Source organism: Callorhinus ursinus, unplaced genomic scaffold (assembly GCF_003265705.2).
Source record: "Callorhinus ursinus isolate GAN/ISIS: 27379988/994484 unplaced genomic scaffold, GSC_fseal_2.0 scaffold22, whole genome shotgun sequence".
In the NCBI taxonomy this organism is placed as follows: domain Eukaryota; kingdom Metazoa; phylum Chordata; class Mammalia; order Carnivora; family Otariidae; genus Callorhinus; species Callorhinus ursinus.
The window spans coordinates 26889574-26907917 of NW_027397084.1; the positions used below are offsets into that span (position 1 = coordinate 26889574).

General features: G+C 39.3%; 1 protein-coding gene across 1 annotated transcript in view; it reads left to right on the forward strand.

The window, feature by feature from the left end:
* Positions 1–7799, forward strand: part of CD109 (CD109 molecule) — a 171005-nt gene extending 163206 nt beyond the window's left edge. Inside the window, exon 33 of the mRNA XM_073905229.1 lies at positions 7686–7799. Within this exon, the coding sequence (XP_073761330.1) occupies positions 7686–7702 (17 nt within the window). The 3' untranslated portion in view covers positions 7703–7799. The remainder of the gene's footprint in view (positions 1–7685) is intronic.
* The last annotated feature ends 10545 nt before the right edge of the window (positions 7800–18344 follow it).

The window sequence follows — 18344 nt, forward strand, 5'->3', positions numbered from 1 at the left end:
TTCTTTCTTTCTTTCTTTCTTTCTTTCTTTCTTTCTTTCTTTCTTTCAAGAATTTATTTATTTATTTGAGAGAGGAGAGAGAGCAAGAGCATGAGCAGGTGGTGTGGAGCAGAGAGAGGGAGAAGCAGGCTCCCCACTGAGCAAGGATCCCAATGTGGGGATCCATCCCAGGATCATGACCTGAGCCAAAGGCAGACACTTAACTGACCGAGCCACCTAGACACCCCAATTTCTTTCTTTTTTAGAGTTTAATAATTATTAATTGTGGTAAAATACACATAAAATTTACCATTTTAATAATTTTTTAGTGTATAGTTGAATAGTGTTAAGTACATTCACTTTGTTGTGCAACTAATCTCCAGAACCCTTTTCATCTTGCAAAACTAAAACTACACCCACTAAACAACAATTTCCCACTGCCCTATTCCCCCAGCCTGGGGCAACCACCATTCTGCTTTCTGTCTCTATGAATATGACTGCTCTAGGTACCTCATAGGAGTGAAATTGTATGTTTCTCTCTTTTTGTGACTGGCTTATTTCACTTTAGATTTCTTTTTTAATCATGAGTTCAGTAAGAGTATTTTTGAAGCATTATGTCATGGATTTCTATTAAAGTTGATAAAACTTTTTTTGACAAATGCCATTTTGGAAATAAATGAAACTTACAGATATACTTTTTATAGTTAAGGGTGTTGACCAAGTATTTGGTATCTAAATATTTGTCAGTTTCATTACATAATAAATACTTGGTTTTGGTAATGTATGAATTGCATCTACTTTTCCTGAACACGCTTATTATTTTTTTCTTCTGGAATTGTATGAGTACTTGGAAAAGAGAATATTACTTAAGAATATTACTTGGAAAAGAGAATATTACCCTTTGTGATGGGTATTAAGGAGGGCACGTGTTGTAATGAGCACTGGGTGTTATATGCAAATAATGAATCATTGAACACTACATCAAAAACTAATGATGTACTGTATAGTGACTAACATAACATAATAAAAAAAATAAAAGAAGATTAAATAGGAAAGGGCTAAATGAATTTATAAGTAGTTAGTAAGACTATCTCAGATAAGCATGAATTTTATGTTATATTTTTCTAGCCGGAATACTGAAAAGTCAGTTACTTTTAAAGAAATATCATATCTATCATACATATCTATCTGTAGGTCTGACAGATCTATTGAAATGTGAACTATCTAAGATTCTAAGGGAATGTTTCAAATATGTGAGTTGATGCTTTTTTTTTAAAAGATTTTTATTTATTATCTGAGAGAGAGAGAGAGAGAGCACGAGCAGGGGGAGAGGCAGAGGGAGAGAGAAAGGGAGAAACAGACTCTCTGCTGAGCAGAGAGCCCGATGTGGGGCTCCATCCCAGGACCCTGGGATCATGACCTGAGCTGAAGGCAGATGATGAAATGATGCTTTTATTTTATTATTATTATTTTTTAAAGATTTTATTTATTTATTTGAGAGAGCGAGAATGAGAGAGAGAGAGAGCGCACATGAGAGGGGGAAGGGTCAGAGGGAGAAGCAGACTCCCTGCTGAGCAGAGAGCCGGATGTGGGACTTGATCACGGGACTCCAGGATCATGACCTGAGCTGAAGGCAGTCGCTTTACCGACTGAGCCACCCAGGCGCCCCGAGGTGATGCTTTTAATAACTGACTAGAAAAGTAAAAAATCACTGAAGGCCATAAAGGACGGGTGCCTTGGAAATATATGTGGTTCATAAGAGTTTTGGATGGGTTCCCCAAGTCTGTGTTAGGCAGAATATTTAAACAAATTTGGATTTGATTTGGGAAAAATTTTCTTAACATATTATATATGATTATGTATTTACCATGTAATAGTGAAAGTTGTTTGAACTTACCAGTTAAATATGAGCAAGACATTCTAAACACATCCTTTCTCTCTATGTAGCTAAACTTTTCAGTTCTATTACAGTGTATTAGTCTTTAAAGTGATATAAATTAGTACTATCTTTTGGATTTTGATTGAAGATATTTGATGAAATTTACTGTAGAATATGGGACCAGGCAGTGGGGAGTGGAAATTGGTGTCCCAAATCAAGTTTTCATTTCGGCTACTTAATCACTGGGCTAGAATAGAAGGCCTCTGGCACCTTTAATTTCATCTAGTCCAAAATTCTTTAACTCTTTCTTACAAAGATTGCCAAACCTATGTTGTCATTCTTACCAAAGGCTTATCATTCCATCCTTAGAAAACTCTGTCTGCTAGAAAATCATCGCCTACTTATCCTGATCCCATCCCATTGACACCACAGAGAAATGTCTTATCTCTCTTCAGGGAAGGCAGGCTCCATATCCAGCCCCAGGGGCCAATGCTAGTGATCTTCGAAGTTGGAAGGAACATATTTTGAGGCATTTTTGGTAGGCTAGTTCTTTGTTTTTTTGGACTAATTCATGCACTGCAGGACATTTAACATCCCTGATCTTCATTGTTTAAATTCCAAAGCATCTTCCATTCCTGTGACAACTAAAAATGCTCCAAAACATTTCTAGATGTTCCATGTGAGCAAGGGATGGGAGGCAAGAGTAAAAAGGCATGCTGAGGGTTTGGATAGTAGTAGTCCCATGTGAGAACCAGCAATCTAGGGCAACCACAGAGGCCCTTTCTTCTTGCCAATGATTGGTGTAGACATGGGGATCTAACATAATTCTGACCAATAGGATGAAAGAGAAAGTCTGTTGGAGTGCTTCTGGGAAAATTTTAACACATTGATAAAATGAGAAGGAACAGTTAATTGTCTGTGTCTGACCATTCTCACAAAAATATGATGTCTACAAACTGTGGTTTCCAATTGCTTGTGGATGAGGTGATTTGCTCAAGAGAGCTAAACAGAAAAAGGGGAAAGAAACTGATCCTTAATAATGCCAGTGTGCTGCTAAATAAATCAGTCCTGTATTTTGGCTTCTTATTATGTGAGATAATAAATTCCTCATTGATTGAATCAATTGAAGCAAAGTTTTCAGTTACTTAAGTTAAAAGCATATTAAATGATTTGCCTTATCCTGCTTTCTTCCTCCCACCCTTTAATCTTAAAAATAACTTTATTCAAACAAATTAAATTATTGAGAATTAGCACAAATTAGAAATTAAAAATATTCACACCTGAAGCAAATACCAATGCTCTTTGAAAGACAAACCTGGGTATGTCTTTTGCACTATTCATTTATCAGATTGAAATAGGTCAAAATAATAAAGGCCGTGTCTTAAGTCCAATAAATGATTTCAAAATCAGAACTAACTTGACAAGTAGCTAAACATTTTCCTTTTAAAAATTTACTGGTATTAGAATAATATTCATATGACATCATGTCATGTCACAATATTCAGTCATGGTAGCCTTTTACTTTTATCTTTGCATTCTTACTTGAATCATAACATTAATTTTTGATATTTCAAAATCTTGAAAAACCAGCTGGTGTTTCCCAATTTGACCATGGCTTTTGCCTGAAAATAAACACATGCTTGGAAACTGAGGGCAATGTCTCATGAATGAGTCTATTGGTGGTGATCTTAACTCTCATTTTAACAAGGTTTAAAATTTTTTGCCGATCTGTGGAATTTTAGTGCTTGGGTGGACATCAAAGGTAATCTAGCATGCACAAATCCTTTTTGAATCCTTAATTGGAAAGGGGAGACTGGTTGGCAGAATGTATTTTAAAGTTGGTATAAATTCTTGAAGAGATGGTGTGTCACGGTGGAGTAGAAGGCACAGTTCTTCTGGTCCTGGCTTTGACATTTGCCAGGTGTATGACAGATAAACTATTCACCTTAGTTTTCTTATCTATAAAATCAGATTTAAAAATATTAGCTCTGCTTGTCTTAGAGGGTTGTTGTGAGAATTAAATGGAATGCTACATCATCCAGATAGCAGGTGTTAACCACAACCACCACAATCACAAAAACAACATCTTGTTGGGTGAATTTATTTTGAGTAAGAACCATTGCAGATTAAAGTAAAAAAATGAAAATAAAAACTTTGTTGCTTGCTGGAACAACTTTCTCCCTTTTGTCATTTGGTTAACTCTATCCATCATCAGCCTCTGCTCAGGCATCACTTCCCTCCAGAAGATTCTCTGCTTCCCCCCACAAAAGCAGTCTAGATCCTCCTTGTGTTCCTTCAGTATCAGGTTCATAATTCAATTACAGCTTTTACTGGTCTCCATCTTGCTTTGCAGCAGTGGTTATAAATATGCTTAAAAACATCCAGGGAGCCCATTTAATAAGAGATTACTGGGCCCTCTCCCAGAGATTCTGATTCAGTAGGTACTGGGACCTGAGTGTCTGAATGTTTAATGGCTGGTGATTCTGATGAGATAGTCTTTGGGCCACACTCTGAAATCTCACTCATCTCAGGAGTGGTCTCCTGGGAGCCAGGCTCTAACTTTCTTCTTTGCATCCCCTTTAGTAGAATGGGGCTAGGTGTATGGTGTGTGCTCAGTAGACAAATATGACATAAATGGCAAAAATATTCCAAGGTTCAGTTTGTAGAAATACATAAGTCCTTTGACTTCTCACACACAATTTATACATATGGCAAAAAGCAATATATTTTGCCTTTTGTGGCCCATTCAAATGTCTGAAATTATCATAATTGTGTTACATAGAAAGGAAATCTTTCAGCATTTTTTAAATGTTAGAGAAATGCAGAGTAAGTACTCACTTATTAAAAAAAATCATTTATCAAGTACTTTCAACATGCACACATTATGTTAGGTGCCACAAAGATAGAGGCATTACAAGTAGATGTAAGCGAGGTATCCATTGCTCAGGAACTGGACCTCTGGGAAGAGAAGATAAAACCATCTATAATGGCTCTGCATTAATATGAAGGCTAGAGTGGAAATTAGTTTGGGTACTGGGTGTAGGAATGTTTGAGAAGATTTGTGGAGTTGTTGAGTCTTGAAGAACTGGAAAGTGAGAAGGAAATACTTTTGAGGAAGGTGGAACTGCTTAATAGAAATCTTAGAATCCCCAGGAGGCATGGCTTCAGCAGGTGATGTTGGAAGAGGGGTGGAAGTGTCAATAAGGAGTACCGCCCCTTCTCACCCTCATGTTGAACAAACAAATAAAACAAAGGAATAGCAGATGAGAAACCATGATATCGACATCTTGATTTCAGGTAAAGGCCAAGTCTGATATTTTAGTTCAGTGTGAGAGCCTAAAGCCCTTCTGTTTGATTTCTGGAGGAGTAGCGCGGTGGATGATATCCATAGGCAGCTTACTCCAAAAAGAAGGAAAAGACTGCGCTGGACATACTCCCCACATTTGGTAATCACTTAAGTCACTGCATTTTGCTTGCTTTGACAGAGGGAAGTGGCGCTCGGTCCCTGGGTAGACATCTAGATCTATGTGTCATTCGCATGAATGAATATAGTCGGTTCAGGGTTTCAGAAACTCTGATGTCAACTGTCTGACAAACTTCCTTTAAAAAAGGGTCCAATGAGTCGATAGGGCCTCATAGTGCTGATCCTACACCTGACCACTTTAGCAAATAACCTATGCAAAATTATATTCCCAGAATCCAATATGTAGTGTTGCCAAAGGTCATGAAAGAAACCCAGTAGTATCTGAGGCAAAGAATGTAGACAAAACAAAGCAATAGCAACCAACCAGCCAACCAACCAACCAACCAACCAAACAAACAAATGACACTAACAATACTTGGTTCTAGTTTCTCGGGGATGCCAGTTAATGCCTGTTGTTCAGAAATCACAACGACTTTAAGTCAGCTGGGAGAAATTTCTCACCATTTTTGTTTGGGAGAAAAATCCATCTTTCCCCCACTCTTAGAAAGTGGTATTTGAGACATTGTTGTCTTGTTGCAAAGTTTATAGAAATTTGCAGTGTGCAGCCCTACCACTCTCTCTCTCGTGTGCAGCCATTTTGTTCCTGTGACCCAGTAGCTGTTTCCACTACTTCTTTGTGTGGAATTGTTTTGGCATGTAAAATCTGCCTTTTGGGGAAACCTCCTCTCTCATGTGTGCTTAAATTCGGAACCTATTTGATAGCTCTTGCCTGTGGGTGACTGTAGACATATTGACAAACTCTGAGGTTGGTCATGCTACAGCTTGGTCCTTGGAAATGCAAAATGAAATTTTGTGCAGCCAGTCTAGTGTTGCTTACCTAGTTGCAGCACTAAAGAGTTAAATCAAAAACTTTGAGAGTGCTCAGTAGCAGAGGTGGGACTCGGCTGCCTTGCAGACTTGGCTGAGAAACACAACAGGCTAAAGGACCAGAGAAGAATCTATTCTACCAATCCTTACCCCATCCTGCCTTAGTAGATCACTGGCTTCTGTTGGGACGCCTATGGCACCACCCCCTCTTCCCACTGCCATTTCCCTGAAATGCACAAGTTCAAAGAGAAGCTCTGCAGCTGTGTCCTGAGGCTGCCTGGGAGAGCTCACCTATCATTTGGCTCAGCTTATCCCTGTATTTCACTACTCACCCTTTAATTCAAGTCTGAAGCCCCAAGTCCTTGACAGACTGTTCACAGCCCTACTCATGTTGCTCCCCATTTGCCCTTCCATTGTACTGAAGGGCAGTTTCGGAGACCTCACTTCTGTTGAGGCCCCAATTGCCCACCAATGCCTAAAGAGAGCCAATCTTCCTTGAGGCAGTTAGACCAAACTTTGTGTGTAGCGCCATTGAGGTGAGCTCCGTCTAGTGATCCAACCCTAATATCCTGTGGGCAGGCATTTAGGATAGGAAGTGTAGCTCACCTGGATGTTGTGGTGATGCATTGCATTTACAAGCAATGTTTTTGTTGTTGTTAATTAATTAATTAATTGTTACTGAGTTGGAGAGTGTTGAAATGAACTGTTGTAAACTTTTCTTTAAAAATAAAGGCAAATGAGGTAGGTAGGCTGATTTGGTGTAGATAAAAGGCTCTATTTGGAATGGGTGTAGCTTTACAGAGGTTATTCCAGTAATCTAGGCCAGGGAGGTGCCCGGGACAAAGGGCATATTTCCTGAGATATTTCCAAGAATTAAAATGAATAGGTGACAGGGTCAGTGGGACGCAAAATCTTGCAAAGCAGTCTTAACCATGGGCTTACGAATACTCCCCATTCCATTCTTTCTGCCTTTATGGCTCTTGACAAGGAGGGGTGCATCGCCTAAGGGGCCAAAGGGAAAACATTTATTAGGCGATATTTATTAGTGGAGTGGTTGTAACAGATGTCATGGAAGATTCTTAGCATGCCTTGAGTTAGTCTGATGTACGGCATTGGAATGTGTGTCTGTTTTCCCCTCTTAAGTACTTGAAAGATGCCCTCCTGGCCTGAGGTACCATCCATCCTGAAGATAGTTTTAGACATCTGGTGCTAAGACAATGCTCTTGACAAATGGCTAAAATTTTAAATAAAGGAAAATATTACATCAGGGAATTCCACTTATTTCTCAAAACTAAATGGCACTGAAGCCACTAGATGTGTCATTATTAAAAGTCTTGTGGACTCCAGGGAGGTAGTAGTAATGAAGAGAGTTTCTCCAAATTTCTAGGCCCCAATTTAAAGAGCATTCCCTGATACACGCATCTTTTTGCCTCCTGTAAGGGGAGAGAAATTGCTTTTTATCCAATGAATATTTGGCCAAGATGTTAATGATGTCCACCTGTTTTCTACAAACACAGCTGTTTTCTTTCATTTCAGGAGAGCTGGGCATATAGTGTCTCACCCACTGTCAGCACTTGGCTTCCAGAACCTGACCAGAATCCAGATTGACATAAATTTCCAGCCATCTCCTAATGAAACACAGCCTTACAATCCGTAAGTGATGTAAGGTGTCCTGACCAAAACTGGGCCCCATGCATTTCACCCCAGAAGAAATGGGGATGGGATGTTTTTGTTTCAGGGGACTTTCCTCCTCTTGTCCTCAGGACCATTTGTAACCCGTCATTGAAATATTTTAATTAATAAAAGGATTTATTAAACTCCCGGTCAGAAGGGAAATGTCTGGAAGAAAGTAAGAGTCAGTTTTTGTGTTGTTTAAAGGAAAATGCCACTTGATAGTTACCATCAAAGTGGTTCTAGGAAGAATTGAGCATTGCTTATGGATAAGGCATTGGGTCTAATGCTAACAAGATACAAAAATGGAGAAGATTAGTCCCTCCCAATGGAAAATTTGCAATGTAGGTGAGGCCTTCCCACTGTTGGCTACTGGTTGGACCTTTAGGACATGATCTGTTTGATAGATCGCTGACCCCCTTCCTTACCCCACAAGCTTCAGCGGAGACTCTTCATGTAAATCCTGTGCCTCACTCTCCCCAAAACCACCAAGACTAGTCGTTCAGGTGTTTTCAATTTTCTTTATTTAAGGGCCCAGGCAATCTTTTAAATAAAAGGGAATTTAAACAAAGGAAGAAGAAAGTAAAATAGTGTACTTAGATTTTCTCAAAAGGTAAGTGATACTGGAGACGGGGGAAATTCTCGGGACCCGTGACGTCAGCCGCCAGCCGGTGCCAGGTTCTTCACTTTGCCCGGAGAAAAAATTCAAGGACCAGAGTAAAGCATACTGGAAGAAACTTTATTGCAAAGCAAGACTACACTCTCCAAGTGCGGGGCGACAGGGTGCCGGTGTACTCCAGAAGAGGATCTGAGTCACACCCCGTGGAGGTGATACCCTGATTTTTATCGGAGGTTATAATTGAGGCGTAAAGCATTCAGGCAGGGCCCTGGGGAATAGGCGGGGATTTCTAGGAACTCTGCGTAACATTATACCCGCTTTACGGTTGCCACTATGCGCAGGCGCACTCTGATTTCAGGCTAACTAGATCTTTGTGCGCATGCGTGTCATGGACTTGCGCGCCAGCTACAGGTTGCTCGTGGCCATGAGAAGCCTCTGAGGTGTCACAAGTTTGTTTAATCGCCACAGACTTTCTGTCAGGTGTCGGACTCAGTTCCTCGGTTTTTGTTCCTCTTGCAAATATCGAGCGCTTCCCTATTCTGGTCTGGTCAGGAGGAGTTAAAAAAGAAGTTACGCCCTTCTTCCCGAGAGGGTGTGGAGCACAAGATTCTCAGTGGGTCCGGGGTGAGTGAGGGCCCCTTTGTCTGGCCTGTGTGGCCTTTGTGTGGGTGGTGAGTGAGCTGCAGCCTTATTTTTACTATTCCTCGTGCTGAAACGCTGCAAGTACTCACATATGTCCCAAGGTAGAGCATCATTCTCAGGCACTGGGTAGTCTAAACTCCTGAAGAAGTTGTTTTTTTGTCTTATAATTTGCAGTCTGTTTCTCTCTTTCTGTGCAGGATAGTATTCTTTGTATTCCTGTTTTCAGATCATGCGCCTTAGGGACTGCAGGAATAGGAAAGGATCAAATTCTCTTTTCTGTCTCTTTGCATAGGCAAAGGCAATCTGAGGTGACAGTTCTAGAGAGGCTTTTTCTTAGTAAAAAGGAGTTTATTCTCCTCTGTTTTCATCTGGAGGAAGGCAAGAGGAGGACCACCAGTCGTTACATAATCTCCAATCTTGCCAACCAGTCTAAATATCTTAACGATTTAATTAGGACTTTGCGGATTATTAATGAAATTGAGTACTTTTCTGTACTTTTGTCTGTTTCTTTGTATATCTTTCGAAAATTGCTTGTTCAAGTTCCTTCCCATTTTCCTGTAGGCATGTCATATTTTCCTTACTGATTTGTAAGAGTGTAAACACCAAATTTGTTAGTGCATGCCATCGTGCAAAATTAATGTGTGTTTTCTCCCTAATAGAGTTAACTCTTGTGTTCTGAGAAACTCAGGCCAGATAAAGCCCTTCCAATTCTGCTTGTGATAGAATGTCTTAATTTGAAGGAACAGCGTAGAGAATCTGTATTGAATAAAAAGTATACCTTATTTATATATCGTTTTACAATTTAAAAGGACCTTTTATACACATAATCACATTTGGTACCAAGTGAGGTGTTCTCTGAGTTCTTAGACCAAATGGAATGAAGTCTCTTCATGTATCTCACAAGGATTTGAACTGTACTCATTCGTTATTGTTTATATTTCACGGGACTTTAGCCTGTTTGGCTTCAGGCCTTGTATGACAGCTAACTCCTAGAACTCTTCCCCTGGTTAGTGCTAAGTGATCAAGAGAACAGAGTCTGTTCTTTGGCTCTTATGTTCACTTTGGCAGATTCAGGATTGGGCTGGGAGTCAGTGTACCTCAACTGGAGGTGCCATTGCATTTTTAAACATTATTTTTAATTGTGGTAAAAGACATAAGTTTACCATGTTAAGCATTTCTAAGGGTATAGTTCAATGGTATTAAATACATTCACATTGTTATATGACCATCACTACTGTCCATCTCCAGAGCTCTTCATCTTGCAAAACTGAAACTGTTTCAGTTAAAGGATAATTAAATAGTAACTCCTTATTCTTCCCTATTCCCGCCTCCTGGCAATCACCATTCTTTCTGTCTCTATGAATTTAACGACTCTAGATACCTCATACAAGTGGAGTCATAAGTGTCTGTCTTTTTTTGACTGGTATTTTGGGTGGGACAATTCTTGGTTGTGTGTGACTATCCTTTGCTTGTTATTTGGCTCCGTGGGTGACTTTCAAACACTAGATGCCTGTGGAAACACCACTCACTGCCTTGTGACAGTCAAAACTGGAGGATGGTAGTGCTCCTTTGGCTGGGTCTCCAAATAAAACCTCCAAACCATCTGAAGTTGATTTTTTTAAAAGCAAATATGTATTTGAAATGTAAATAGCTCCTTATCCCACTATGCATAAACAAGCCCCAGATGCCATCTCTTAGACCTGAGAAAGCCAAGCCAAGTTTCATCAAAGGCTCTTTCAAAGTTCAGTTCCTTACCAGGCACTTGTAAACAAGTTTAAATGCTCTGCTTGGAGTGCGTGGATTGCAGGTTTGCATTTGGACAGTTGGAATCCAGGGCCCTTGACTTCTTCTAAGGGGAATAGACTACACAGTCAGCCTCTTTTCCTAAACTCCCTCTCAGCCAACCTCTTGTGAGGGTTCCACTTAATGCTCTTTGTGTAAACAGTTTATCACCATGTTTATTACTTACTGCATTTTTCAATATATTTATTTTAGCAGAAATACCTCAAATAGCTTAGAAATGCTGCAGGCATTTTTTTGAACTCCCAGGTACAAACTTTATTACAAAAATGTTAATAATGATGATGATAATAGTAGTAGTAGTTGTTGTAGTAGAATAAAGAGGTGGAGGGGGGACTCTGATACTTGATTTTCAGAGCAAGCCATGGAGTATAGGCATCAGTCCTGATGAGGCAGAGCCAGAATGGCCCGCCCTTGTGAGGACAGAGAAGTCCTCCCCTTCTCCATCCCAGAAAGCAGTGAAGACCAAGGAAAAGCTTGTCTTAAATGTGAGAGTGGAAGTTGAATTTGAGGCAAACAACCTTCTTGGTGGAAATGGACACGTCTGGTGATTCTGGGCTTTCATGAGGCACAGAGAACAGCTAATCTTGAGGGTCTTACCATTATTGCCGTACTTACTCATCAACTAACCCTTCATTTTTGTTTTTATTTTTACTTTTATTATTTTTTTAACCCTTCATTTTTAAAAAGGTGTTTTGTATTTAATTAAATTAAATTAATTAATTTATTATTTACTTATTCTGATGTAGTGTTCCATGATTCATTGTTTGCATATAATACCCAGTGCTCCATTCAATACATGCCCTCTTTATTTATTTATTTTTTATTATTATGTTATGTTAATCATCATACATTACATCATTAGTTTTTTTTTTTTTAAATTTTATTTATTCATTCATGACAGACAGGGAGAGAGAGAGAGGCAGAGGCAGAGGGAGAAGCAGGCTCCCCGCTGAGCAGGGAACCCGATGTGGGACTCGATCCCAGGACTTCGGGATCATGACCTGAGCCGAAGGCAGATGCTTAACATCTGAGCCACCCAGGTGCCCACATCATTAGTTTTTGATGTAGTGTTCCATGATTCATTGTTTGCATGTAACACCCAGTACTCCATGCAGAAGGTGCCCTCTTTAATACCCATCACCAGGCTAACCCATCCCCCCACCCCCTCCCCTCTAGAACCCTCAGTTTATTTCTCAGAGTCTATAGTCTCTCATGGTTTGTCTCCCCCTCCGATTTCCCTCCCTTCATTCTTCCCCTCCTGCTAGCTGCTGCTTTTTTTTTTTTTTTAACATATAAAGTATTACTTGTTTCAGAGGTACAGGTCTGTGATTCATCAGTCTTATATACTTCATAGCACTCACCATAGCACATACCCTCCCCAGTGTCTATCACCCAGCCACCCCATCCCTCCCACCCCCCACCACTCCAGCAACCCTCAGTTTGTTTCCTGAGATTAAGAATTCCTCATATCAGTGAGATCATATGATACATATCTTTCTCTGATTGACTTATTTCGCTTAGCATAGTGTTTTTTGTATTTTAAAAGTAATAAGTGCACATTACTGAAATATAGAATATAAAGAAAATGATGAAGAGAAAGAATAGGAGAGAAGGAAAAGTAGATCGTGTGTAATCCCGGAATCCATAAGTATTTATGACTCACCCTATTGGTTTATTGACTTTTGGTACATTGAGTGCATTTAAAAAAGTTTCCACCTTTTTTTCACTCTCCTTTTTCAAAGGGAACATTCTCACACTCCGTGGTGCTACATTGATTGATCATAAAATTATGGAGCTAAAATTGAATTCAGTGAGCTCACCTCACTCATTCGATCATAAAACTCTTTAGGGGCAGTTAAGGGAGGGCCTTGCCCATGGTCACACTACTCTTTGTAGCTATGTTTGGTAACTTTTCAGTTCGTGCAGTTGATAACGTCAGTGACACCTTAAAGTAAGTTTGAACAGTTGTAAAATCGGCCTTTTCAGTCTGTGTTCTGAGCCGTGTATGCTGTTGCTAGTTCCTGTGGCTCTGACTCTGTGCCTTTGAGGTTTCAATCCTAATTCTTGGTTAGGTCTTATGATGCATTTTTTCCTATCCACCCTTAGCAACTGCTTTTTAAGGTTATGTGATGTTATACCAACTCCGTGTATATTGTACTTAGACAAGTTGTAGTAAGCCATGGTTCAATTCAGTGGATAGGACAAACTTAGAACAAGAAGGCCTGAGTGTGCCTTTTTCTTGGGCAATCACAGGATTTCTCTGAACCTCAATTACCCTCTTTGTAAAATGGGTTAATAAGGACTACCTAAGAGTTTCTTTAAGGATTAATGAGATAATAGTATGTGAGTACTTTGTAAAAAAATGCTAGTGTGAATATATTATGCCCTCATGCTGTTATTCCTTCTTCCTCCTTATTTACGATCAAGTATGGCTCTTATGTGAAACTGGTGAAGTTTTTGGATAACTTGTTATAATGGCAAGTTAGAGTATTACTCAAAATTATTGAGTTAATAAGAATTAAGAGCCTCCAGGATGTTGAAAACACTAAGAGAGACTTAGAGTTATACAGAAATATGAGATGTGATTCTCACCTTTGAGGAAGGGAGGTAAGGCTAAAAAAACGCAGGGTCAAAATAATGTACCTAGGTTAATACATCCTTTATCTATCCATGGCAATGTTTCCTTTCTAGGAATTCATATTAATATGACTTAACTGTGTGTTTAGTCTCTACCATATGGTTAATGCACCTCTTGATGATTCTCTGATGGTTACTTGTGCACTGATTCTACCTAATCAGATTCTGCATTTCTCCAGAGCCTGAGCTATAATTTGTAGTTTCCATATCTGCCTTGTAGCATGTAGCACAGATCAGGTACATGCAGAACCATATGATATAAGCTTTGGCATAAAGGATAGAGAGGGAACAAAAAGATGGGTAGAAGGATTATAGACTCCCAGGACAAATTTTGCCTTTATCCAATGTCCACAAGCAGGCCAAGAGATAGAGTTTGCTTCATGTCTTGCTGTTTTGAAGAAGAGCTACTTTGAGAGAAGGACATATGTACCATCTCATAGGTAAAACCCTACCCTGCTGTCTCTACTAGAATTCTCTTTCTGTCTGCATCTTGCCATTCAGGTCTGGGCTCAAACGTCATTTTTCTGAAGGGGTTTCCCTGTTCACTCAATCGAAGGTTATCCCATCTTCCACATTGCTAAAGTGATTGTTTTCTGTTGCATTGCTAATTTATTTCTCTGCATTCCTTGTCATTAGTTGAAATGATCCAAATTCCTTTATAAATTTACCTCACATCTCAGTGGTTTACTTTTGTAAAAAACTCAGTGAGTTACTTTTGTTTGTAACTCCTAGAATAGTGCGTGGTATTCAAAAAGTGGTAGTTGAATAAATAAATAAATTACATGCAATCACAATTAGTTATAAGGAGACATCCATATATTTTGACTTAAAATTCTATGGTCAAATATTTTTTTAAAATTGGACCATTTGGGAGCACGTATGTGGCTCGGTCAGTTAAGCAACCATCTCTTGATTTCAGCTCAGGTCATGATCTCTGGGTCCTTGGGATAGAGCCCTGAGTTGGGCTCTGCACTCAGCGGGGAGTCTGCTTGAGGATTCTCTCTCCCTCTCCCTTTGCCTCTCCCCCTGCTTATGCTCACCTTTTCCCCCCTACCCTAAATAAATAAATCTTTAAAAATTTGGACCATTTGGATAAGAATTGGAACTACCTAAGTACACTTTAATGGAGGATAATGAAACGAGCTATTTTTATTATAGTACCTATTATGTTGCTGCTAGATGACTGGAAATTCTTATGGTTAGTAATGAGAATGCGTAAAAGCAATATAATGTCAGGGAACAAAAAATGGGCCAGTGTAAGGGTCTCTTTATCTGTTTTCTCATCTGTCAGGTGGCATAACTTGGATGGTCTCAAGGGGCTTCTGAAATTCTGTGAGCTTGATGTTAAGAGGAAATAAAGAGCAGAGAGTCTTTAATGTGTGCATATAAATAGACATGTTAAAACGTATCTTTAGAAAAAAACAGGACATCCTTTTAAGCAATTGTGCGGCACGTTAATTGATGAAATGATTACAGCTCAGTCATTTATAGGAAGAGCTTAGAGGGAATTTGAGATAGGAAACAATTTCCAAGAGCTTTCATTGTTGAACAGACAGCTGTCTAGTCAATACAGGAATTTTCCTTTAATTTAGGACCTAGTTGATGACATAAGTTGGCTAGTCCAAGCAGACTGAGACTCTTGGAGCCAAACTTGAAGATTTTTTTTTAATCATTTTCTTTAATCAAAACTCTTGCTTCTAAGTCAAAGAATGTATTGCTGTTGCTCTCCTTTTTAGCCATAGGCCATTGCTTTTAGTTTTATCTGATTATAATCTTGGCACTGACACTAGGTTTGGTAAGCAGGTTAACAGAAGAATTGGAAGTAGAAGATAGTAGAAGGCAATGCTTCCTTTATAGATGCTGACAGTTTACCCCTCTTTGCCTTTTTAAATCCACCACAAATGAATAAACAAAATAATGGCAATGCTTAATGAGTGGAGTAGTTGGAAAAGCACTTACAGTAGCATCATTGTGGATTGTGACAGCAGCATGACAAATGAAGATGTGATACCATGTTTAACTTACATGGAGGGTCTTTGGGCAGGTGTAACTCACTTTTATTAGTTACTAGATCCTTCCTACTTTCTCTGTAATATATTACATTCACCATTTAAGAAAATGAATTTTCATTTTTCTTATGTTTCTATGTTAATAAGAATGTTCATAAGCATTAAGGTGATTTTTCTCCAAATAAATGAAAAAATAATTGGTCTGTTCAGTACAAATCCCAGGCAAGAATTCTGATTAATTGTCATTTATTCCTGCTGTGTTTATTTGAGTAAAGCTGTAAATACCATTGATGGTTTTATAGGGAGACACACATGTTCTAATTGTTCAGCAAAATTATTTGTTAATTGAAACATGACTTTAATGAGATTTTCTTTAAAAACTTATCTTCAAAAATATGTATATGTGAGGTGCCTAGGTGGATCAGTCAGTTAAGCATCTGCCTTTGGCCCAGGTGATGATCCCCCGTCAGGCACCCTGCTGCTTAGCGGGGAGTCTCCTTCTCCCTCTTCCTCTGACCCTTCTCCCTGATAGTCTCGCTCTCTCTGTCTTTCAAATGAATAAATAAAAAATCTTTAAAAAATATTTATATGCATCATTATCAGAAAAGAAACTTGTAGAGTGGAAAAAATTCTGGACTGGTGGTCAGAACATATGGATTCAAGTCCTGGCTCTGTCCTCAAAGCTAGGGAACTTTTTGAGTCTTTCTGCAGCTTCCTTATTTATAAAATGTCCTGATTTGGACTTTTTCTTGTCATACAATCCTGTGGATTTTAAGATTTATGTAAAAATTATATTGATCTTTGTAAAAACAAATTTGAGGAAATAAAAATGAAATTGATATTAAATGGTCTAAGATTGCCATTGTGTTTTTTTTTATTAGGATTTTCTAATTCTTGCCACATCTTTTTACAAGGGAACACTAACTCCCTATAAACTTTAAGGGAAAAAGATTTTTTTCTACTTAGGTGAGGGGTGGAGTTGATTCACCCTGGTAACAGTGCACCTGGTTAGAAACAGCGTTCAACTAAAGATTGCTCTTCCTTTGGCCTCCACCTGAAATACAGAAAGAAACAAGAATAAACTAAGGAAATCCTGAGTTTGTGGTTTGGCATTCCCACATCTTGGTGCCTTCTGTACTCTGTGCTGTGTGGCTTGGGGTTGTGCCAGGAGCATGCTATTATACAGCACCCCTGGTTTGGTGTGTGTGTGTGTGTGTGTGTGTGTGTGTGTGTGTGTGTGTGTGTGTCTGTGTGTGTGTGTCTGTGTGTGTGTGTCTGTGTGTGTCTATGTGTCTGTGTGTGTGTGTCTCTGTGTGTGTGTGTGTCTGTGTGTGTCTATGTGTCTGTGTGTGTGTCTGTGTGTGTGTGTCTCTGTGTGTGTGTGTGTGTGTGTGTGTGTTTAGAGGGAGGGTAGAAGGAGATTGAGGAATTCATTTTTGTCTGCCTGGCAGGATAGATTGGTCTGGCCTTCTTTCTTGGAGAATTAGCTTCATTAAAAGTTTAAAGTAATTACCCCTGAAAAAGGGCAAATGAATAAGACTTATTTGCAAAGAGTTACCATTTGGTGCCAGCGATCTGGCATTGCTCCATACTCCACATGACACAGGATGTGGTCTGATATTTAGTCTAAGTACATGCTCCACTTTTTTCTGGACACAGAGAGGGGACTTACAATGCTTCTTTGTTATGGAATAACTTCTTAGAAAACTGCTTTCTCTCCTTTTTAAAAATTAGAATTACTCAGCACAGGATGAAAAGTACAAAATTAGTCCTGGCATTTAAGCACTCCCTGGCCCCCAGCAGCCATTTTGGTAGAGGTGATGAACATGTTTTAGTGTTTTAACATTTCTGGAATGTAAACAGGGTCAGTCTATGTAGAATCAGCAGGGTTGTTACTCCAGGGACCTAGTAGACACCTGCCGACCTGGCTGCAGCATCCAGTCTTGCTAGGAACAAAGCCTACCCCTATCAGTTGCCCTTTGATATTTTGTTTCTTTGGATCTTATATCATGGAACGTGGATGGTATTGGAATAAGTGAAATGAATATGATAAACCAATCTTTTCATTTTTACACGTTATCTGTATATTATCCTTTTGTGTAATAAAATACCTTGTTGGTTTTTGCACTTACCTAGAATTTCAAGGTTGTTGGGGAAATAGTTCTTATATAAGGTCATTTCAATACCCATCAAATCAGAGCAATATAGTTGTGTGATTTGCCTACAGATATGAATGGCTATTGGTATTTTTATTAATTTGCTGACATTCTCCTTAAATTAACAAGATATAGAACATTAGCAAAATGACAGAATAGGTAGTCCCCAATGGTCTTCCTTATAGAAAGACCAGCTAGCAGCTATCTATAGACAAGACACCTTTCTGAAAATTTCAGAGCTTAAGGGTAAGACTGAAGCACCCATGGACCACAGAGACCAAGAAGGACTGTATTAGAAGGGCAATAAGAGTGTTTTCATTTTGACTGCATTTTCCCTCCCCCAGGATGACAGAGCTCCACATTGATAAAGCCCCACTGGGCCTATGGTTTCTCCAGGGGTAAAAGCCCAAGATGGACATCCAGTTTCTCCTGCATGCTTCCTAGAAAGCCCATTTGGATCTTCCCTTACAGGGATCACCAGGGGCTGGACCATCAAGGATCAGACAGAGATGGAAAAGCGGGGAGGGGCTACAGCAGTTTATAGATCTTGGTGGACCACATTTCTATGGGTGGTGGTACCCGAGCAGAGATCCTAGTCGGTGGCTTTACCCATTTGCAGAGCGCATTTGAATAGGGAACTTGGTCAGCACTTCTGTCT